This window comes from Bufo bufo, chromosome 4 (assembly GCF_905171765.1).
Source record: "Bufo bufo chromosome 4, aBufBuf1.1, whole genome shotgun sequence".
Taxonomy (NCBI): Eukaryota; Metazoa; Chordata; class Amphibia; order Anura; family Bufonidae; genus Bufo; species Bufo bufo.
In genome coordinates this window covers 285,158,170-285,181,887 of record NC_053392.1, presented here as the reverse complement: position 1 = coordinate 285,181,887, position 23,718 = coordinate 285,158,170, and the positions used below count along the sequence as shown (strand labels likewise).

At 47.6% G+C, this 23,718-nt stretch overlaps 1 protein-coding gene across 1 annotated transcript in view; it reads right to left on the bottom strand.

Annotated features, from left to right (window-relative positions):
• CD109 (CD109 molecule) overlaps nucleotides 1-18,588 on the bottom strand; it is a 284,990-nt gene extending 266,402 nt beyond the window's left edge. The window contains exons 1-2 of the mRNA XM_040430041.1: nucleotides 18,476-18,588; nucleotides 18,107-18,271 (exon numbers count right to left, since the gene is read on the bottom strand). Coding sequence (XP_040285975.1) covers nucleotides 18,107-18,174 — 68 coding nt within the window. The 5' untranslated portion in view covers nucleotides 18,175-18,271; nucleotides 18,476-18,588. The remainder of the gene's footprint in view (nucleotides 1-18,106; nucleotides 18,272-18,475) is intronic.
• Nucleotides 18,589-23,718: the final 5,130 nt, after the last annotated feature.

Genomic DNA, 23,718 nt, shown 5'->3' with positions numbered 1-23,718 from the left:
CTACTCATCGTTAGAGGAGGAAAAACGTTGTGAAGGGGGAGAATTATTTGCATATTTTGGTCTCTTATTTACTGATTTGATTTCATCAAAAATAGAGGACAGTTGATCTTTAAACCACATAAGGAAATCCATATTCTCTGACTGAACAGAAGGGACAGGAGATATGCAGTTTGTGCAAACATTGGCAGAAATTTCATCAGGGAGAGGCTGTTCACATCTTTGCCAAAAACGATGCTCAGTTTTTCTTTTCCTTTTACTGGAATCCTCTTGTGAGGCAGACATCTGTTAGTTAAAACACAACAGAGTCAGAATTTATATACACAGCCAAATCCCTGGAGTGAAAACTGACAAAGTGACATAGCATGTCCATTGAACGCAAAACTGCATGAAAAAATGTCCTGCAACTGCCCACTGAATTCCAAGCAGTCAACCCGGATCCCACATAAATTACCATACTTTCCGCAGCAAGCAGCGGGTGAAGCGTTCTGGCTGAGCGCACCGGTGAACTCGCAGCGGGAGATTTATATGCCCGGACTTCCGGAATGCGCCATAGCCGGACAGCAAGTGCACGGCTTCAGCTCCCCCCAGCCACACGTGCACGCCGAATTAAATCCTTCAGCAGTCAGACTGCCTCAGCTTGTGGAGGAGCACTGTACAATTACACAAGGAGATGCGTCCGTTCCACCTTCAGGCTGAGGGACAGGCAAGCCTGTATACCACCTGGGATGGATCAGATACTAGCAGGGAAGGTAAAAACACGTGTCTTCTGATCACCTAGAAAATATAAAATATGGGGCTCTGATGTCATGTGTAGCCTTATAAAGCCTGTTAACCAATTATTTAATTAAGTTCATTGCTTTATAAAGTGTCTCTATCCTGATTGTACCTAGGGGACTTAACTAGAGTTGAGCGAACACCTAGATGTTCGGGTTCGAGAAGTTCGGCCGAACTTCCCGGAAATGTTCGGGTTCGGGATCCGAACCCGACCCGAACTTCGTCCCGAACCCGAACCCCATTGAAGTCAATGGGGACCCGAACTTTTCGGCACTAAAAAGGCTGTAAAACAGCCCAGGAAAGAGCTAGAGGGCTGCAAAAGGCAGCAACATGTAGGTAAATCCCCTGCAAACAAATGTGGATAGGGAAATGAATTAAAATAAAAAAAATAAAAATAAAAATTAACCAATATCAATTGGACAGAGGTCCCATAGTGAAGAATCTGGCTTCACGTCAGCAGAGAATCAGTCTCTTCATGCCATAGCAGAGGATCTGGCTTCATGTCAGCAGAGAATCAGTCTTCATGTCATAGCAGAGAATCAGGCTTCACGTCACCCACCACTGGAACAGGCCACTGTCCCATATTTAGGCCCAGGCACCCAGGCAGAGGAGAGAGGTCCCGTAACAGAGAATCTGGCTTCATGTCAGCACAGAATCAGTCTTCATGTCATAGCAGAGAATCAGGCTTCACGTCACCCACCACTGGAACAGGCCACTGTCACATATTTAGGCCCAGGCACCCAGGCAGAGGAGAGAGGTCCTGTAACAGAGAATCTGGCTTCATGTCAGCACAGAATCAGTCTTCATGTCATAGCAGAGAATCAGGCTTCACGTCACCCACCACTGGAACAGGCCACTGTCACATATTTAGGACCCGGCACCCAGACAGAGGAGAGAGGTCCCGTAACAGAGAATCTGGCTTCATGTCAGCACAGAATCAGTCTTCATGTCATAGCAGAGAATCAGGCTTCACGTCACCCACCACTGGAACAGGCCACTGTCCCATATTTAGGCCCCGGCACCCAGACAGAGGAGAGAGGTCCCGTAACAGAGAATCTGGCTTCATGTCAGCACAGAATCAGTCTTCATGACATAGCAGAGAATCAGGTTTCACGTCACCCACCACTGGAACAGGCCACTGTCACATATTTAGGCCCAGGCACCCAGGCAGAGGAGAGAGGTCCCGTAACAGAATCTGGCTTCATGTCAGCACAGAATCAGTCTTTATGTCATAGCAGAGAATCAGGCTTCACGTCACCCACTACTGGAACAGGCCACTGTCACATATTTAGGCCCAGGCACCCAGGCAGAGGAGACAGGTCCCGTAACAGAGAATCTGGCTTCATGTCAGCACAGAATCAGTCTTCATGTCATAGCAGAGAATCAGGCTTCACGTCACCCACCACTGGAACAGGCCACTGTCACATATTTAGGCCCCGGCACCCAGACAGAGGAGAGAGGTCCCGTAACAGAGAATCTGGCTTCATGTCACCCACCACTGGAACAGGCCACTGTAACATATTTAGGCCCAGGCACCCAGGCAGAGGAGAGAGGTCCCGTAACAGAGAATCTGGCTTCATGTCAGCACAGAATCAGTCTTCATGTCATAGCAGAGAATCAGGCTTCACGTCACCCACCACTGGAACAGGCCACTGTCACATATATAGGCCCCGGCACCCAGACAGAGGAGAGGTTCATTCAACTTTGGGTTGCCCAGCAATATAATGGTAAAATGAAAATAAAAATAGGATTGAATGAGGAAGTGCCCTGGAGTACAATAATATATTGTTAAGGGGAGGTAGTTAATGTCTAATCTGCACAAGGGATGGACAGGTCCTGTGGGATCCATGACTGGTTCATTTTTATGAACGTCAGCTTGTCCACATTGGCTGTAGACAGGCTGCTGCGTTTGTCTGTAATTACGCCCCCTGCCGTGCTGAATACACGTTCAGACAAAACGCTGGCCGCCGGGCAGGCCAGCACCTCCAAGGCATAAAAGGCTAGCTCTGGCCACGTGGACAATTTGGAGACCCAGAAGTTGAATGGGGCCGAACCATCAGTCAGTACGTGGAGGGGTGTGCACAGGTACTGTTCCACCATGTTATTGAAATGTTGCCTCCTGCTAACACGTTCCGTATCAGGTGGTGGTGCAGTTAGCTGTGGTGTGGTGACAAAACTTTTCCACATCTCTGCCATGCTAACCCTGCCCTCAGAGGAGCTGGCCGTGACACAGCTGCGTTGGCGAACTCTTGCTCCTCCTCTGCCTTCGCCTTGGGCTTCCACTGGTTCCCCTGTGACATTTTGGAATGCTCTCAGTAGCGCGTCTACCAACGTGCGCTTGTACTCGCGCATCTTCCTATCACGCTCCAGTGTAGGAAGTAAGGTGGGCACATTGTCTTTGTACCGGGGATCCAGCAGGGTGGCAACCCAGTAGTCCGCACACGTTAAAATGTGGGCAACTCTGCTGTCGTTGCGCAGGCACTGCAGCATGTAGTCGCTCATGTGTGCCAGGCTGCCCAGAGGTAAGGACAAGCTGTCCTCTGTGGGAGGCGTATCGTCATCGTCCTGTGTTTCCCCCCAGCCATGCACCAGTGATGGGCCCGAGCTGCGTTGGGTGCCAGCCCGCTGTGAACCTGCTTCATCCTCATCCTCCTCCACCTCCACCTCCTCCTCATCCTCGTCGTCCTCGTCCTCCAGTAGTGGGCCCTGTCTGGCCACATTTGTACCTGGCCTCTGCTGTTGCAAAAAACCTCCCTCTGAGTCACTTCGAAGAGACTGAAAGTGCTAAAAATGACCCCTCTTCCTCCTCTTCCTCCTGGGCCACCTCCTCTTCCATCATCGCCCTAAGTGTTTTCTCAAGGAGACATAGAAGTGGTATTGTAACGCTGATAACGGCGTCATCGCCACTGGCCATGTTGGTGGAGTACTCGAAACAGCGCAACAGGGCACACAGGTCTCGCATGGAGGCCCAGTCATTGGTGGTGAAGTGGGGCTGATCCGCAGTGCGACTGACTCGTGCGTGCTGCAGCTGAAACTCCACTATGGCCTGCTGCTGCTCGCACAGTCTGTCCAGCATGTGCAAGGTGGAGTTCCACCTGGTGGGCACGTCGCATATGAGGCGGTGAGCGGGAAGGCCGAAGTTACGCTGTAGCGCAGACAGGCGAGCGGCAGCAGGGTGTGAACGCCGGAAGCGCGAACAGACGGCCCGCACTTTATGCAGCAGCTCTGACATGTCGGGGTAGTTGCGAATGAACTTCTGCACCACCAAATTCAGCACATGCGCCAGGCAAGGGATGTGCGTCAAACCGGCTAGTCCCAGAGCTGCAACGAGATTTCGCCCATTATCGCACACCACCAGGCCAGGCTTGAGGCTCACCGGCAGCAACCACTCGTCGGTCTGTTGTTCTATACCCCGCCACAACTCCTGTGCGGTGTGGGGCCTGTCCCCCAAACATATGAGTTTCAGAACGGCCTGCTGACGTTTACCCCGGGCTGTGCTGAAGTTGGTGGTGAAGGTGTGTGGCTGACTGGATGAGCAGGTGGAAGAAGAGGAGGAGGAAGCTGAGTAGGAGGAGGAGGAGACAGGAGGCAAAGAATGTTGCCCTGCGATCCTTGGCGGCGGAAAGACGTGCGCCAAACAGCTCTCCGCCTGGGGCCCAGCCGCCACTACATTTACCCAGTGTGCAGTTAGGGAGATATAGCGTCCCTGGCCGTGCTTACTGGTCCACGTATCTGTGGTTAGGTGGACCTTGCCACAGATGGCGTTGCGCAGTGCACACTAGATTTTATCGGATACTTGGTTGTGCAGGGAAGGCACGGCTCTCTTGGAGAAGTAGTGCCGGCTGGGAAAAACATACTGTGGGGCAGCAAGCGACATGAGCTGTTTGAAGCTGTCTGTGTCCACCAGCCTAAATGACAGCATTTCATAGGCCAGTAGTTTAGAAATGCTGGCATTCAGGGCCAGGGATCGAGGGTGGCTAGGTGGGAATTTACGCTTTCTCTCAAATGTTTGTGAGATGGAGAGCTGAACGCTGCCGTGTGACATGGTTGAGATGCTTGGTGACGCAGGTAGTGGTGTTGGTGGTACATCCCATGTTTGCTGGGCGGCAAGTGCCAACGTCCCTCCAGAGACGGAGGAAGAGGCCGAGGCGGCGGCAGCAGCAGAAGAGGCCGAGGCGGCAGCAGCAGAAGAGGTAGCAGGGGGAGCCTGAGTGACTTCCTTGTTTTTAAGGTGTTTACTCCACTGCAGTTCATGCTTTGCATGCAGGTGCCTGGTCATGCAGGTTGTGCTAAGGTTCAGAACGTTAATGCCTCGCTTCAGGCTCTGATGGCACAGCGTGCAAACCACTCGGGTCTTGTCGTCAGCACATTGTTTGAAGAATGCCAGGGAACTCCTTGAAGCTGCCTTTGGGGTGCTCGGTCCCAGATGGCGGCGGTCAGTAGCAGGCGGAGTCTCTTGGCGGCGGGTGTTCTGATTTTGCCCACTGCTCCCTCTTTTGCTACGCTGTTGGCTCGGTCTCACCATTGCCTCTTCCTCTGAACTGTGAAAGTCAGTGGCACGACCTTCATTCCATGTGGGGTCTAGGACCTCATCGTCCCCTGCATCGTCTTCCACCCAGTCTTGATCCCTGACCTCCTGTTCAGTCTGCACACTGCAGAAAGACGCAGCAGTTGGCACCTGTGTTTCGTCATCATCAGAGACGTGCTGAGGTGGTATTCCCATGTCCTCATCATCAGGAAACATAAGTGGTTGTGCGTTAGTGCATTCTATCTCTTCCTCCCCTGGGGAAGGGCTAGGTGGATGCCCTTGGGAAACCCTGCCAGCAGAGTCTTCAAACAACATAAGAGACTGCTGCATAACTTGAGGCTCAGACAGTTTCCCTGATATGCATGGGGGTGATGTGACAGACTGATGGGCTTGGTTTTCATGCGCCATCTGTGCGCTTTCTGCAGAAGACTGGGTGGGAGATAATGTGAACGTGCTGGATCCACTGTCGGCCACCCAATTGACTAATGCCTGTACCTGCTCAGGCCTTACCATCCTTAGAACGGCATTGGGCCCCACCAAATATCGCTGTAAATTCTGCTGGCTACTGGGACCTGAGGTAGTTGGTTCACTAGGACGTGTGGCTGTGGCAGAACGGCCACGTCCTCTCCCAGCACTAGAGGGTCCACTAACACCACCACGACCATGTCCGCGTCCGCGTCCCTTACTAGATGTTTTCCTCATTGTTACCGTTCACCACAATAAGAAAAATATTATTCGGGCCAATGTATTGAATTAAAATTCAGGCCTTTTTTTACAGACACCTAACACTAAGTCTATCTGGCTATCTATTTAGGTACCGTATTACACTAATACACGCACACCAGTAATGACAGATTTAGCTGAATATAAATTTGAGGCCTATTATTTAGGCGCTGGGTGACAGGTATACGTTTAATCACAGAATTAGACTTGGATCTGCACTGTATCGTGTGTGTTAAGTTTTTCAGAATGACCCTATCAGCACCTTGAATCTAATATACCCTTTTAGGGAAAGATTTAAAGTAGGCCTGATACAGCAGAAACCACTAATTTTGAGAATTGCAAATTTGGGAATTGTTTTTCAACCCAGAACAAAAACTGTGCTTTGACGGTCACAAACAATAACTTGACCAGCTAAAACAGTACAGATTTGGTTGAATATAAATGTGAGGCCTATTTTTTAGGCGCTGGGTGACAGGTATACGTTTAATCACAGAATTAGACTTGGATCTGCACTGTAGCGTGTGTGTTAAGTTTTTCAGAATGACCCTATCAGCACCTTTAATCTAATATACCCTTTTAGGGATAGATTTAAAGTAGGCCTGATACAGCAGAAACCACTAATTTTGAGAATTGCAAATTTGGGAATTGTTTTTCAACCCAGAACAAAAACTGTGCTTTGACGGTCACAAACAATAACTTGACCAGCTAAAACAGTACAGATTTGGTTGAATATAAATGTGAGGCCTATTTTTTAGGCACTGGGTGACAGGCTCAACTTGCCCCTGATGTACTATATGGCCAAAAAATAACCACACTATTGATGGTTAAATGCACTTGGGTGACACAGGCTCAGCTTGCCCCTGATGTAGTATATGGCCAAAAAATAACCACACTATTGATGGTTAAATGCACTTGATGAAAGCTTGACCCTGATGTAGTATATGGCCAAAAAATAACCACACTATTGATGGTTAAATGCACTTGGGTGACACAGGCTCAGCTTGCCCCTGATGTAGTATATGGCCAAAAAATAACCACACTATTGATGGTTAAATGCACTTGATGAAAGTTTGACCCTGATGTAGGATATAGCAAAAAATAACCACACTATTGATGGTTAAATGTACTTGGTGGTAGATTGTGCTGGCGCACCACAAGCCACAAAATGGCCGCCGATCACCCCAGAAAAAAGTGATATAAAATGCTCTGGGCAGCCTAAAAACAGTGAGCAATTGAATATCAGCACTTCAATGATCCACAGCTGTAGATCGATCACTGAATAAAGTCTTTTGGAGGAGTTAATCTGCCTAATCTCGCCCTAACGTCGCAGCTGCAACCTCTCCCTACGCTTGTATCAGCAGAGTGATGTGCAGCGCTACGTGACCCAAGCTTATATAGAGGCTGGGTCACATGCTGCACTGGCCAATCACAGCCATGCCAATAGTAGGCATGGCTGTGATGGCCTCTTGGGGCAAGTAGTATGACGCTTGTTGATTGGCTGCTTTGCAGCCTTTCAAAAAGCGCCAAGAAAGCGCCGAACACCGAACCCAGACTTTTACGAACCCGGACCTATACAGTTCGGGTTCGCTCATCCCTAGACTTAACCCATTCGTTATGTGCTGCCAAGAATGATAAGGAAAGCAAGAATTCTGGATCTCAAAGACCTTTTACTGTGCCTTTAAAAAGTCTGTAGTGTCCCACTACGTAAGGGTGGGCACTACACAAGGGTCAATTGGGTCACGTTGTTTTCCACCTCCTGGGGAACATGGTTATTGTATTTTATATTGCATTTTAATGTATATTGTCATGTTATTTATGTTATCCCCTGTGTACCAGGCCTGTTAAGGGTGTAGTTCCTCCTCCTAGACAGTAGAGGGAGCTAGGGAACCCCTTATATAAATAGTTAGGCCCAGACAGGAAAGAGTCAGTCAGAGAGTGCAGTGTAGTCAGAAGCCCAGAGTGATTTCAGCCAGAAAAGAGCTGAGAAGCAGCCTCTGACATGCAGCTAGTCAGCCCAGGCTCCTATCTTGCCACCAGGAGAAGAAGCATCCTCCTGAGAAACCAAGTTCCTACAAAAGTACAGTGCAGAGCCAAGTTTATTCCAGCCAAACAGAGAGAGCTGAAGGGCAGAAGGATATATTTAAAGCAAGGAGACATATACGAGAGGAAGTTTTCCCTAACCAAGGATAAAGCCAGCAATAGGGCATACGGGCCTTGGAGAAAGACAGACAGGATCCTGAGGAAAAGTGCAGCCTGATCTGTAAGTGTTTAACCCTCTGAGTTTCTTGCAAAGAACATTGCCTGCCATTTGATGTAAAGCCTGCCTGTCACCATTTTTTACATGGGGAACTGACCAAAGACTGCAAATAGTTAACCTGTTCAGTAAAAAGAAGGTCTGGTTCACTGCAACGTGTGTTCCTCACTTATTACCACAAGAAATCGGTGTGCCACCGTTACCGGCACTGGCGTCACAAACTTTAAGGGATTTTGCCACAGGCAAACTAAACCTACAACACCTAGGGCACCTCACCTACCACCTGGCCTGGTCGTGATACACAGAGTGCTCCAGAGGATCCATGTGCCAACCTCTCCATCACTGCTGTACGCCTGCCCAGGGTCTTCTATAAACTGTGAGTACCAAGAGCAACCCTCGGTTTGTTAACTACCCCTGTGACCTCACATTCGCTCACCCTGCAGTGCTGCGTACTGCATATTTTGGCGTCACGAACAGGATACGGAATATTCCTACGCCATAGTGGAATTTGAACTGTGTGCCATTATTGCCTATAAAGTGATAAATGCCCTATCCGTTCATTTGAAAATTATTGGGCTAAAGAACTGTGAAAAATCGCGGTGTGAAAACTGTATATTGTGGACTGTTTGCCGCTTCCTAAGTCACCGCTTGCTGTCAGTGAATTGACAGCTTTATGCTTAAAGATGGCTGCCTAAGCTGACTGAATTATTGCTGCGCCATCTCTGTATTGTATTGGCGGGAAGAATTTGATGCCTTCTGCTGAAAAAGCGGGAAGGACTGTATGTTAGCGCCACCGCCTTATCAGCTTATTTACATGTCTGCCAAGATGGACTCCGCCTCCCCCATGTTGGAGTACCTAGGGGGCGGCCTCCCGGAGCAGTGGGAGGTCTTGGGCGAACTACTGAGAGCCACCCTGTCGTCCACCAGAGAAGGATCGGGCATGTTGGAGAGAGAGGACTGCTCTAATTTAATGGCTTCACCTACCGTCAGGACTGCAGAGCCTGCAATGTTCAAGGAGGAAGAAGCACCACCGGCCTATACTCCGGGACCGGAGAGGCCACCTTGCCTTCCACCGGAATCGCAGCCCGAGCCGTGCCTTGGCTCGTGGAAGGAGTTTGCCCGGCCCAGTGCGCAATGGTCTATGCTGATGGCCGAGATACGAGCCGCGGCAATACAAAAGACTACCCGAAAAAATATATATTTCGAGGAGCTTGCAAAAACGGTCTATGAGCACCACGCGAATACTCAACCCCGTCTGGAAAGAAGGATGGGGGTAGTGGTGGCATTTGACAAGAGTCGGGGGTTCGGATTCATAAAAGACTACTCCACAGGCCGAGACCTTTTTGTGAACCGGAGGTCTGTAAAGCGCAGCTACCTGCCGGAGCATCTGCACAACCTCTGCGAAGGAGAAGAAGTAGAGTTCACCCCCGCTGAGGGCCTGAGAGGTCCGTATGCCACAGAAGTAGCCCGTCCCAAGCCGGGACCAGAGGATTGGGGAGAGCCTGAGGAGCCCACCAGTCCGGAATGTGAACAAGAGCGCCCGGTGGAACCTGCTCACAATACGTACCAAGAGAGGGGTTCCTTCACCGGTCCCAATATCTTTGGCAACCCACAGTGCTGGAGAAATGGGTGAGCCCTTACTCCTCACCTGAGTTGCCCCACAGGGAAAAGACACAGGCGGATTTGGAAAATTTGCAGAAGTTCCATGAGGCCCTTGATGTCCTGCGGAGAGGAAAAAGTTCGGACCCAGCGCCTGAACCTGCTGCGACTGTGCCGGAGACCTGCAGCGAAGCAGCGCCCGAGAGACTGGAGGATCAAATTGCCAGGTTAGAGATCCACCTTCATGGCCTGCGCCAGCTTGTCGCGTCCAGAGTGGCACCGATACCACCGGACGATTGTGATCCCCCAATGAACTCCGATGTCCCCGAGCCTGCAGTCAGAGTCCCCGTCCCCACCAGCTCGGCGACCTCCGTAGCTGTGCCCGCCGTTGTGGCACCTGAAAAACTTTGTTATACGAGGAGTCGGGTCCGTCGCCTGAAGCCGGCGCCACCCAGACCCGTGGAGCCTCCGGCAGTGTTAACCCCTCCTGTAGTGTTAACCCCCAGGCTTGCGGAGCCTATACCAGTGACAGGCCCATTCATTTTGCAATTGCCTGCCAACACTATTTTGTGGGCCCAGCCATTCATGGATCCCCGTTCCAGGCCAAGATTCCGAGCAGAGCCAGGATGTACAACAAATGATGACCAGTGTGGACTGGATACATACCTGTAAGTAGGCCTGCTAGGCCATTTTCTTGCTGATGGACCCATATACAGGAATTTAACTGTTTCAGGACAGGAGTCCTATGTTTTGGCCAAAATAGCTGCTGCCAGTTACCCAAGCCGTCATTTCTTTGCCAAAAAGGCAGAACCAGCCGTGCACACACATGTAGAACAGAAGGTGCGCCAGTCCTTGAGCCTGTCGTTGTCTGCCAAAGTGCACGGCAGAGCCGGCGTGTGGAGCTGTAACTATGGTCAGGGACAATACATGTCCTTTACGGCCCACTGGGTGAATATAGTTCCTGCACAGCCACACCAGCAACTTGGCCAAAGTGACGCCGCTTCCGCCACCACGTTCTCACGCCATTGGTACTGTGACAATGTCCGCCTCTGCCTCCTCATCCTCCACCGTGTCCTCATCCTTCATTGCAGGGACATTTCACAGTGCCCCTCCAGCATACCACATGTGCAGGGCATGGCGTTGTTACCCTGTTCTGCACCTCGTTTGCCTGGGCGAATGGAGTCACACAGGAGAGGAACTGCTCCCTGTCCTTCATCAAGAAATCGAATCCTGGCTTTCTCAGCGACAACTGAAAATTGGAACCATGGTGACCGACAACGGGAAGAACATTGTGTCGGCGCTTCGTCAAGGAGCGCTGAGCTATGCGCACTGCATGGCACATGGGTTTAATCTGGTTGTCAAGCGGTTCCTGAAGCCTTCAACCCATCTGCAAGACATCCTAAAAATGTCCAGGAAACTTTGCATGCACTTCAGCCACTCATACACCGCAAAGCACACCCTCCTTGAACTGCAGAGGCAGAACGACATCCCCCCAACATAGGCTGATATTCAACGTTTATTCACCTGGTGGAATTCCATCCTTCATATGTTGGACCGACTATACGAACAGAGAAAGGCCGTAAACTATTTCTTGATGATCCAAGCGGACAAGAGTACTCCCCTGTTTAACTTTGATGTCAGCCAGTGGCAGCTTATGCGTGACACCTGCCATTTGCTCAGGCCCTTTGAGGAGTCCATGTTATTTGTCAGTCGCCAGGACTATGGAGGAACGATGTCATTCCACTGCTTCATGTCCTGGAACAGATGTTGGTAAATCTGGCTGGTCAGGGGACTAGATCTCACAGCCACATGAGCCCTGTGGGGGCCTAACTGAAGGAGGAGGAGCACATTGGAGCACAAGCAATGTGTAGAGAAATGGGTGGTTTTTCTACACAGGTGACAGGAGAGGAGGAGCAGCAGCAGCCAGAGGAGCTACAGGGCGATGAGGATGAGGAGGCAGAGGACCCAGACACACCATGGCAGTATGCAGTGGAGATGGAGGCAGGGAGTCCCTCCGAGTCACTTCCAAAAATGGCCCGATGCATGCTCACTTGCTTGCGTAGTGACAGCAGAATTGTCACCATTCGGCAGAGGGATGACTTCTGTCTCTCCACCTTTTTGGACCCTCGCTACCGGTCCAAAATGTGGGCCTTTTTTACACCCGCTGAGAGGGAGGACAAACTGAACTACTATAGAGACATCCTATGTAGTCAGTTTGCCGCTGCCTATCTGCGCCATCGTCCATCCCCTCGCAGGTCTGACCGGGGGGCCCTCTTCACTCACGTTCCACTGCCATGGCTGTTGGGGAGGAGTGGAGTGAAGAAACTACTCACCAGCAGCTAGACATAAAGCAGAACCTGAACCAGCAGGTGGCAGCATACTTGGAGTGCACCCTGCAAGCCGTCATTGAAGATCCGCTGGACTACTGAGCAGCCAAACTCGATTTGTGGCCGCAACTGGCCGGGTTTGCCCTGGAAAAGCTATCCTGCCCGGCCAGTAGTGTGGCATCAGAGCAGGTGTTTAGTGCTGCAGGGGCCATAGTTACCCCAAGAAGAACTGGCCTGTCCACCCAGGATTTCCACCCACCAATGCCTGATGCATCAGACTAGATCATCCATGGTGCCACACCAACACTTTGACAAAAGAGACCGGTTTCTTCTGGCTACCTGCCTCAGCTACTATTCTGATGCTGTCACCCGCCTGATGCCACACATCTGATGCCAAGTGCTCCTTTTTTCACCCACCATCTTCAGCTGGTACTGGTATTGCCACCCACCTCCACACTATGTCACCTTGCCACTCTGTGGACTTCTGATGCTGCCGTCACCTCCACACTGCCATTGTGCCACTCTGTGGCCTCCTCCTAATGCTGATGCTGCCACCTCCACACTCTGTCATTGTGCCACTCTGTGGTCTCCTGATGCTGATGCTGCCACCTCCGCACTATGTCACCTTGCCACACTGTGGCCTCCTGATGCTGCTGCCACCTCCACACTATGTCACCTTGCCAGTCTGCGGTCTCCTCATGCTGCTGCCACCTCCACACTATGTCACCTTGCCACTCTGTGGTCTTCTGATGCTGCTGCCACCTCCACACTATGTCACCTTACCACTCTGTGGACTCCTGATTCTGCCGTCACCTCCACACTGCCATTGTGCCACTCTGTGGCCTCCTCCTGATGCTGCTGCTGCCACCTCCACACTCTGTCGTTGTGCTACTCTGTGGCCTCCTGATGCTGCTGCTGCCACCTCCGCACTATGTCACCTTGCAACACAGTGGCCTCCTGATGCTGCTGCCACCTCCACACTATGTCACCTTGCCAGTCTGTGGTCTGCTGATGCTGCTGTCACCTGCACACTATGTCACCTTGCCACTCTTTGGTCTCCTCATGCTGCTGCCACGTCCACACTATGTCACCTTGCCACTTTGTGGTCTCCTCATGCTGATGCCACCTCCACACTATGTCACCTTGCCACTCTGTGATCTTCTAATGCTGCTGCCACCTCCACACTATGTCACCTTGCCACTCTGTTGCCTCGTGATGCTGCCGCCACTTCCACACTGTCATTGTGCCACTCTGTGGCCTCCTCCAGATGCTGCTGCTGCTGCCACCTCCACACTCTATCATTGTGCCACTCTGTGGCCTCCTGATGCTGCTGCTGCCACCTACACACTATGTCACCTTGCCACACTGTGGCCTCCTGATGCTGCTGCCACCTGCCCACTATGCCACCTTGCCAGTCTGTGGTCTGCTGATGCTGATGCCACCTCCACACTATGTCACCTTGCCACTCTGTGGTCTCCTCATGCTGATGCAACCTCCACACTATGTGACCTTGCCACTCTGTGGTCTTCTTATGTTGCTGCCACCTCCACACTATGTGACCTTGCCACTCTGTGGCCTCGTGATGCTGCCGCCACCTCCACGCTGTCATTGTGCCACTCTGTGGCCTCATCCTGATGCTGCTGCTGCTGCCACCTCCACACTCAGTTATTGTGCCACTCTGTGGCCTCCTGATGCTGCCACCTCCGCACTATGTCACCTTGCCATACTGTGGCCTCCTGATGCTGCTGCTACCTCCACACTATGTCACCTTGCCAGTCTGTGGTCTGCTGATGCTGCTGCCACCTCCACACTATGTCACCTTGCCACTCTGTGGTCTCCTCATTGCTGCTGCCACATCCACACTATGTCACCTTGCCACTCTGTGGTCTCCTCATGCTGATGCCACCTCCACACTATGTCACCTTGCCACTCTGTGGCCTCATGATGCTGCTGCCACCTCCACGGTGTCATTGTGTCACTCTGTGGCCTCCTCCTGATGCTGCTGCCACCTCCACACTCTGTCATTGTGTCACTTTGTGACTTCCTCATGATGCTTCCACCTCACCACTATGTCATAGGGCCATTCTGTGGACTTCTCATGCTGTTCCCACCCTCCCCACTTTATGAGTGAGCCACTATTTTGCCTTTGGGCCTGGCTGACATCATCATTTATTTGACCCTTCTTCTGATCTGTTAGAAGGAAGGAAAAATGAGACACACACCTGATTCTGTCTGTCTAGCAGCTGTAATGCCTGTATGGTTCCATCAGAATTGGTTTGTGATTTGGAAGGCCAAAAGCAGGAGTGGGTACAAAACACAGAAGACATGCAAATATTCCTATCATATGTCATCTCTGTATTGGATCCACTCCTGTTTTTTGTTGGCATTAGCAATACTAATAGATTACTGACCAAATGCTGATGGTGAATGCTCAACAGACAGGATCCGTTTTTTCAGGGTTATTGTTCTGACGGATCAGAGGAAGGGCAAAATAATCAGTGATGTCAACACAAACTTACTGCTGACACCCTCTCCACTCTGTCGGGGGGTTCTACTTGTATAAGCGTTTAATAGAACAGGTTCTGTAGACATCTATGTGGAATCAGCTGATGACGGTTTAAAAGGAGTGCGCTTCTTCTTGGCGCTAACATCGACCTGTAAGGCTGAGTTCATACTTGAGTTATTTCATAAATTTTGGCCCCGTGACTGCCCAAATAAGTAAAGTGTGCAGTGATTCTAAGAGCAAAGCCTGTCATCTGCATGTCATACGGACTCACAGTATAATTTCACTACCACAGCAGACTCCATATGCGTGTTACTACAAGGCATAGTGTTCTACACCACTATAAAGGCTCTCTGCAGCCAGGAAATAGCCGTTTTTTAACATGATTCGCCGCGAATAAATTCGGATTGAACCAAATTTTTTCAGAACATTCGGCAAACTGGCCGAATCAATTTTTTTTTAAATTCGCTAATCTCTAGTTGTAACCACAGAAATGAGCCATATATAATGTGATGGAAAAATGAATCCAGTGAGCAAAGGAAGCAATATGGACATTCACAGTACATTAGTAAATGACCTGTATTAACTTTCTCTACATATAAAATGCTATTTGCAGAAGTGACACAACCCCTTTAACTTCTGAGTCGGCTGAGGATAGGTCATCAATATATATGACCGGACAACCAGTTTAATTATGGGTCCTGTTTATAGTGACAAGGATATACTATTAGTTTGTGCTGTCTCTTCTTCAGTCTCAACAGATATTTGGTAGGCACTCCCAGAAAAAAAATTATCGTCTCCAATTTTAATTATGTTTGTGTGCCTAATAGTTTAACAGACCTACTTATTGATTTATTGATATATTTTAGCCTTTGTTACCATTGGAAGTTAGATCATGTGACCCTTGACTCGACTGATTCCACATCATCTGTGCACAGGAAGTCAGTTTACCTATTCTTTCCTATGAGACTGACAATAATATTTTTTATTAGGCTTAGAGCTGTCACAATTTACATGTCAGCTCTGGTTATCACAATGACACAACTGACAGGATGCTCATTCCTTTTGTCTTTGCTTTATTAATTAAGCATCTGGGATCAAAATTTCTCCTATCCCAGGCATTAGTGCAGGAGTGTGGCTGTGAACCACAGACAAATTTCTGTCACTGATTGTTCAGGCAGAGCTGTTTTGCCTACGTGATCACCAGTGACATATATGTACGGAATTGTGAAGGAACCACATTATGCTTAACCCCTTTCGGACACAGCCCTATTTTACCTTAAGGACCAGGCCATTTTTTGCAAATCTGACCAGTGTCACTTTAAGTGGTGATAACTTTAAAAACGCTTTGACTTATCCAGGCCATTCTGAGATTGTTTTTTTCGTCACATTTTGTACTTCATGACACTGGTAAAATGAAGTAAAAAAAAATTATTTTTATTTATAAAAAAATGCCAAATTTACCAAAAATTTGTAAAAAATTGCAAATTTCCAAGTTTCAATTTCTCTACTTCTATAATACATAGTAATACCTCCAAAAATAGTTATTACTTTACATTCCCCATATGTCTACTTCATGTTTGGATCATTTTGGGAATGATATTTTATTTTTTGGGGATGTTACAAGGCTTAGAAGTTTAGAAGCAAATCTTGAAATTTTTCTGAAATTTTCAAAAACCCAATTTTTAGGGACCAGTTCAGGGCTGGATCTCACAGGCTCGTCACCAGAAGGCAGCGCGATGCCTTCCTTAGGCATCGCGCTGCTTTCCATGCCAACGGGTCCCCCCTACAGCCGCATGGGGACCCGATGGCACCGCCGCCGCAACCGCATGTAAAAGCCGCAAACCGCAGGTCTGAATTCACCTGCAGTTTGTGGCGATCGCCGACATGGGGGGGTCACGGGACCCACCTTCGCATTTAGCCAAGGTGCCTGCTCAATGATTTGAGCAGGCACCTTGTTCCGATCACCGCCCGCCGGGCGGCGGTGATCGGAAATACACATGACGTACCGGTACGTCATGTGTCCTTAAGTACCAGGACAACATGCCGTACCGGTACGTCATGTGTCCTGAAGAGGTTAAAAGGCATCTGTCAGCACATTTATACCAATGAAACTGTCTGACCTGTTACAAGTGCGCTTGGCAGCTGATGGCATCTGTGTTGGTCCCATGTTCATATGTGTCCGCATTGCAGAGAAAAATGAAGTTTTACTATATGCAAATGAGCCTCTAGGAGCAACGGGGGTGTTGCCATTACATCTAGAGCCTCTGTTCTCTCGGAAAATGCCACACCCTCTCCACTTTGTTTGACAGGACTAGGTGTGATAACGTTTACACTGTCCTGCCCTGTTAATAAAAGTGGAGAGGGCACCACAAAGACTCTAGAAGTAACGGCTCCTAGAGGGTCATTTGCATATATTATTTTCTCAGCATTGCGGACACATATGAACATGGGACCAACACAGATGCCTTCAGCTGCCAAGTGCACATGTGCTGACAGATGCCCTTTAAGATGCACATGTACATAATGGGCCTTTAGGGGCTCTGCAGCTAAGTATTATGTACACAAAAAAAAGGAACTGTTCATAGACCCTATTCACACAGCCGACTTTGCAAGGCAAAATCTGCTACGTATTCCGCTTTTCAATTTGAATGCTGCGTGCCTGATCCTGGTTTAGCCCCACTGAATGGAGCTAAACTGCAAATGGACACCCACCATGGTTTTCAAAAGCGTCCATACATACATCGCGCCTAGAAGGGACTTGGAGAGCTCATGGCTTTAAACCATCAGCCACACGAATAGCAGCACGTAATCTTATTGAAAACAATGGGAGGCAGATTACTCGCGGCCACTGTTGGCTTTTGGTGCTGAATCTGAACCAAAATTGTGTCGTCAAAAGAACAGGCCTTACAGTGACACTAGAACTAACTTTCAAGGGATGCTTCTTTCATTTGTAACAGTTTATTACTCATCCACAAACCAAACTGCACAATAGTAAATGGTGACAACTGGAAAAGTAGACATGCACCCTGGAGCATTGCTACGTACATAGCTATTTGCAGCATGCATACAATGAGTAGCATACCTTGATGTGATATAGGATAGACCTATATGCCTATACTTTTTGATGTACAGATTTTGCACTACTCCATGTTTTCATGTGCTCTCAGTACGTCAGGAAATGACTGCATTCTTTACATTAACTTCCACATTTCTAGACGTCTGAAGGCACTAAACAAATAACACATGGAAACCTTGATTTGCACACAGCAGTCCCATCACCCTGTGGTTAGTATAGGGACATTTGTTTCAGCGTGCAGCTGTCTTTGACACATCACCGATACATCATAAAAGCTACGTAACACTTCTCACGTGCAGACAAATGTAATGATTCCTACCCTGCCGCAGCCATTGATGACAAGAAGCAAAGAACATGAGGCAAAATGAGCAGGCCCTTCAGCAGCATCTTGTTCAGTCAGTTTCAAGGTCTCGGCAGGCTGTTCTACTTTCTCGCCGTTCCCACAGGCTGTATTATTTTTTTTTTATTTAATCTTCAGGACGTTCTTATTGGAGCAAAGAAGTAAATCATGTTGTTAATATGCACAGCAGTCAATGATTCATACAGTCCGCCTAGTAATACACCGCCCCTCTCTTCTCCCCTCTAACTGCTAATGCTGTACATGTCAGCCACTGGCTGCTCTTGGCAGCTCCTTCCCTAAGCTGCGGCTTGTTTTACTCTCCACATCGCTGATGAATACAATACATACCTGTGTTCAAAGCAGAAGACAGGAGCATGCTACAGAAAGACAGCATAGGATGCATCTGTGAAGTAGAAAGTATGTACCACACCCTTACTGATGAGTTTAGACGTGAAGTAAGCTAATGACAATATGGAAACTATGCCCAAGCCACAAGTGAGTCAGAAGTAGACATGGTACACAGTATAGGATTACTTCCAAAAGCCTCCGACAGAAACCCCTTAGCCTGCAGATTTCTCTGCACATTATATTAAAGCTTTGTATTGAACAACTGGCCTTGGCACAAAATATATCTATTTTTATATCATTGCGTGGGTGACGAACGATAATGAATTTCACATGACACAGGATCAAATGTACAACAGGACATGTTCCAGTCCTGTTCACTACTACAACGCTACAACTACGAAAAGGATATTTAGAGAAAATGCATCACTTCGATTTTCTTTACTTATTGAAACCAGATATTTATCATTTTAGTTTCTGCACATGATTATGTAGACAGCCATCTTGCCTGTGTTCTTGTTTACAGCATTCAGAGCACAGCAGTCACATGAACCAGAGGATCAATTTCCTAGAGATGCTCTTTCACTTCTATGAGAGAGATTTTCAGGCGTGCTCTGTGACCTGTGCAAACGTCATTGCACAGGGAGGGGGAGGAGGTAAACTGTGTCGATCAGGTAGAAGATTTGACAAAGGTTGGTAGGAACAGGGTTAACCACCTTGTTCCTCCCCTCTTGGATGGAGTGGGCTGGTCCTGCTTCCTGCCAAGAGATGGAGTTCCTGTCTAGCTACAGGCGCCTTTCTTTCTAGGCTACCGCCTTATTCCAGCGCATGCCATAAAGGGCCATAGAGCCCCACATCACTGCAGCAACCTGCCACCCACTGTGGGTATTCTAACTCTACGCTTTTTCTCCACCTATGCGGCTCAACCAGTTGTACTGAAGAAGGCTATATGCCGAAAAACTTTTTTTGACTGGAACCGCTCTTTGAAATAAAAGCATTTATCCAAATAGCAAAGTGGAGTACAGGAGTCTGAATTTTTATTATTATCTGGTCTGGGAACCATCTCCTGTTGCCCACACAATCAGATTGGAGTACTATCCAACCTTACATTATAATACTGATGGGTATATCATCCGTAATCTGATCATATTCCAGAGCCAGAATATGGACAGAAATCAATACGCTCATTTAAACGTGGCCTTCATAGAAAATCAGAGGCATTGTTCACACCAGGGGTTTGTTTCTGGAGTTTCTGTTCCAGATAAATGGCTATTTTGAACATCACATCAGTTGTGCTAGTTTTGTCAGGTTTCAGTTACATGTACACTGCGTGCAGAATTATTAGGCAAATGAGTATTTTGACCACATCATCCTCTTTATGCATGTTGTCTTACTCCAAGCTGTATAGGCTCGAAAGCCTACTACCAATTAAGCATATTAGGTGATGTGCATCTCTGTAATGAGAAGGGGTGTGGTCTAATGACATCAACACCCTATATTAGGTGTGCATAATTATTAGGCAACTTCCTTTCCTTTGGCAAAATGGGTCAAAAGAAGGACTTGACAGGCTCAGAAAAGTCAAAAATAGTGAAATATCTTGCAGAGGGATGCAGCACTCTTAAAATTGCAAAGCTTCTGAAGCGTTATCATCGAACAATCAAGCATTTCATTCAAAATAGTCAACAGGGTCGCAAGAAGCGTGTGGAAAAACCAAGGCGCAAAAAAACTGCCCATGAACTGAGAAAAGTCAAGCGTGCAGCTGCCAAGATGCCACTTGCCACCAGTTTGGCCATATTTCAGAGCTGCAACATCACTGGAGTGCCCAAAAGCACAAGGTGTGCAATACTCAGAGACATGGCCAAGGTAAGAAAGGCTGAAAGACGACCACCACTGAACAAGACACACAAGCTGAAACGTCAAGACTGGGCCAAGAAATATCTCAAGACTGATTTTTCTAAGGTTTTATGGACTGATGAAATGAGAGTGAGTCTTGATGGGCCAGATGGATGGGCCCGTGGCTGGATTGGTAAAGGGCAGAGAGCTCCAGTCCGACTCAGACGCCAGCAAGGTGGAGGTGGAGTACTGGTTTGGGCTGGTATCATCAAAGATGAGCTTGTGGGGCCTTTTCGGGTTGAGGATGGAGTCAAGCTCAACTCCCAGTCCTACTGCCAGTTTCTGGAAGACACCTTCTTCAAGCAGTGGTACAGGAAGAAGTCTGCATCCTTCAAGAAAAACATGATTTTCATGCAGGACAATGCTCCATTACACGCGTCCAAGTACTCCACAGCGTGGCTGGCAAGAAAGGGTATAAAAGAAGAAAATCTAATGACATGGCCTCCTTGTTCACCTGATCTGAACCCCATTGAGAACCTGTGGTCCATCATCAAATGTGAGATTTACAAGGAGGGAAAACAGTACACCTCTCTGAACAGTGTCTGGGAGGCTGTGGTTGCTGCTGCACGCAATGTTGATGGTGAACAGATCAAAACACTGACAGAATCCATGGATGGTAGGCTTTTGAGTGTCCTTGCAAAGAAAGGTGGCTATATTGGTCACTGATTTGTTTTTGTTTTGTTTTTGAATGTCAGAAATGTATATTTGTGAATGTTGAGATGTTATATTGGTTTCACTGGTAAAAATAAATAATTGAAATGGGTATATATTTGTTTTTTGTTAAGTTGCCTAATAATTATGCACAGTAATAGTCACCTGCACACACAGATATCCCCCTAAAATAGCTAAAACTAAAAACAAACTAAAAACTACTTCCAAAAATATTCAGCTTTGATATTAATGAGTTTTTTGGGTTCATTGAGAACATGGTTGTTGTTCAATAATAAAATGAATCCTCAAAAATACAACTTGCCTAATAATTCTGCACTCCCTGTATTTATGAAGGAAGAAAAAGCTCTGTCTGCTGCATTTATCCCATAAAAAATAATGGAAACATGATGGAAAGGAGCCTTCTATTTTTTAATTGAAGTCAATGATTTTTGGTTAGAAATGGAAGGTATTCTATTTGTATCCATCATTTAATCAGTTTAATGGATGCATTTTTTTGGTTTGTTTTTCTGTTCTACTGACAGAACAGACATATTGGAAGCACAACACTGATGTGAAAAAGCTTTAGGCTGAATTCACACGAGCGAGTATTCCGCGCGGATGCAATTCGTGAGGTGAACGCATTGCACCCGCACTGAATCCCGACCCATTCATTTCTATGGGGCTGTGCACATGAGCTGTGATTTTCACGCATCACTTATGCGTTGCGTGAAAATCGCAGCATGCTCTATATTGTGCGTTTTCCACGCAACGCAGGCCCCATAGAAGTGAATGGGGCTGCGTGAAAATCGCAAGCATCCGCAAGCAAGTGCGGATGCGGTGCGACTTTCACGCACGGTTGCTAGGAGACGATCGGGATGGAGACCCGATCGTTATTATTTTCCCTTATAACATGGGTATAAGGGAAAATAACAGCATTCTGAATACAGAATGCATAGTAAAATAGCGCTGGAGGGGTTAAAAAAAATAAAATAATGATTTAACTCACCTTAATCCACTTGCTCGCGCAGCCCGGCATCTCTTCGGTCTTCATCTTAGCTGTGTGCAGGAAAAGGACCTGTGGTGACGTCACTCCAGTCATCACATGATCCATCACCATAGTAAAAGATCATGTGACGGACCATGTGATGACCGGAGTGACGTCACCACAGGTCCTTTTCCTTCACACAGCTAAGATGAAGACAGAAGAGATGCCGGGCTGCGCGAGCAAGTGGATTAAGGTGAGTTAAATCTTTTTTTTTTTTAACCCCTCCAGCGCTATTTTACTATGCATTCTGTATTCAGAATTCTATTATTATCCCTTATAACCATGTTATAAGGGAAAATAATACAATCTACAGAACACCGATCCCAAGCCCGAACTTCTGTGAAGAAGTTCAGGTTTGGGTACGAAACATGCGCGATTTTTCTCACGCGAGTGCAAAACGCATTACAATGTTTTGCACTCGCGCTGAAAAATCACGCATGTTCCCGCAACGCACCCGCACCTTTTCCCGCAATGCCCGTGTGAACTCAGCCTTAAGAAGGTATAGTAAGGGCCCTTACACTTGTATGGGTGTCATATTATAGCTGTGTGCATGGGCGTCTAATGTGTCTGACTCAGCCTTATTTTTTCTATAGCTGCAGGACATTGTCTCATTTTATAATATTAGGTAGCAATGAAAATAAAAACTAAACATGCCAGTACAAATGTTGAAATTGTCTGAGCTTTGAAGTATGAGATATTTTAATGGGTGTTTTCTTTCTAGAAATAAAATATACTGGAAAAATCTAAAACATATACAGTGGATATGCACTAAGGAATTGTATTGATCGCAAATATTCTAATCACAAATTTTTATCGCGAATATCGGCACTTCGAAAATTCGCAAAGATGTAGAATATAGTGCTATATATTCATAATTGCGAATATGAAACTTTTTTTTTTCATCAGCAACCTACCTTCTTGCTTGTGTGCCAATGAAAAGGCTGCAATGTCTTTGTCTGAGCTTAGCAACATCTCTAGCAACCAATAGGAAAGTTGCCTACCCCTTACTATATAAGAACCTCCCCAGCAGCCATTTTCTGCAGTTTTTTGCAGTTGTAAGAGATAAAGCAGTGTCATTACTGTGCTCTGTTGTTTGCTGAGTCATTTACATTGCTGAGTCTATTACATTAGATAGGTAGTAAGATCATATATATAATACAGATAGTTAGTGGGAGATAGTGTAGGTTTGATAGTTATATAGTGTAGCTGATAGGTTCGAGTGCAGGGTGTTGGGTAGTGTGATTGGAATTACTGTAATGTGATAACTATTAGGCCCCTTTCACACGAGCAAGTTTTCCGCACGGATGCGTTGCGGGAGGTGAACGCACAGCATCCGCACGGAATCCTGACCCATTCATTTCTATGGGGCTGTTCACATCAGCGGTGATTTTCACGCATCACTTGTGCGTTGCGTGAAAATCGCAGCATGCTCCTCTTTGTGCGTTTTTCACGTAACGCAAGCACCATAGAAATGAATGGGGTTGCGTGAAAATCGCAAGTATCTGCAAGCAAGTGCGGATGCGGTGCGATTTTCACGCATGGTTGCTAGGAGACGATCGGGATGGAGACCCGATCATTATTATTTTCCCTTATAACATGGTTATAAGGGAAAATAATAGCATTCTGAATACAGAATGCATAGTAAAACAGCGCTGGA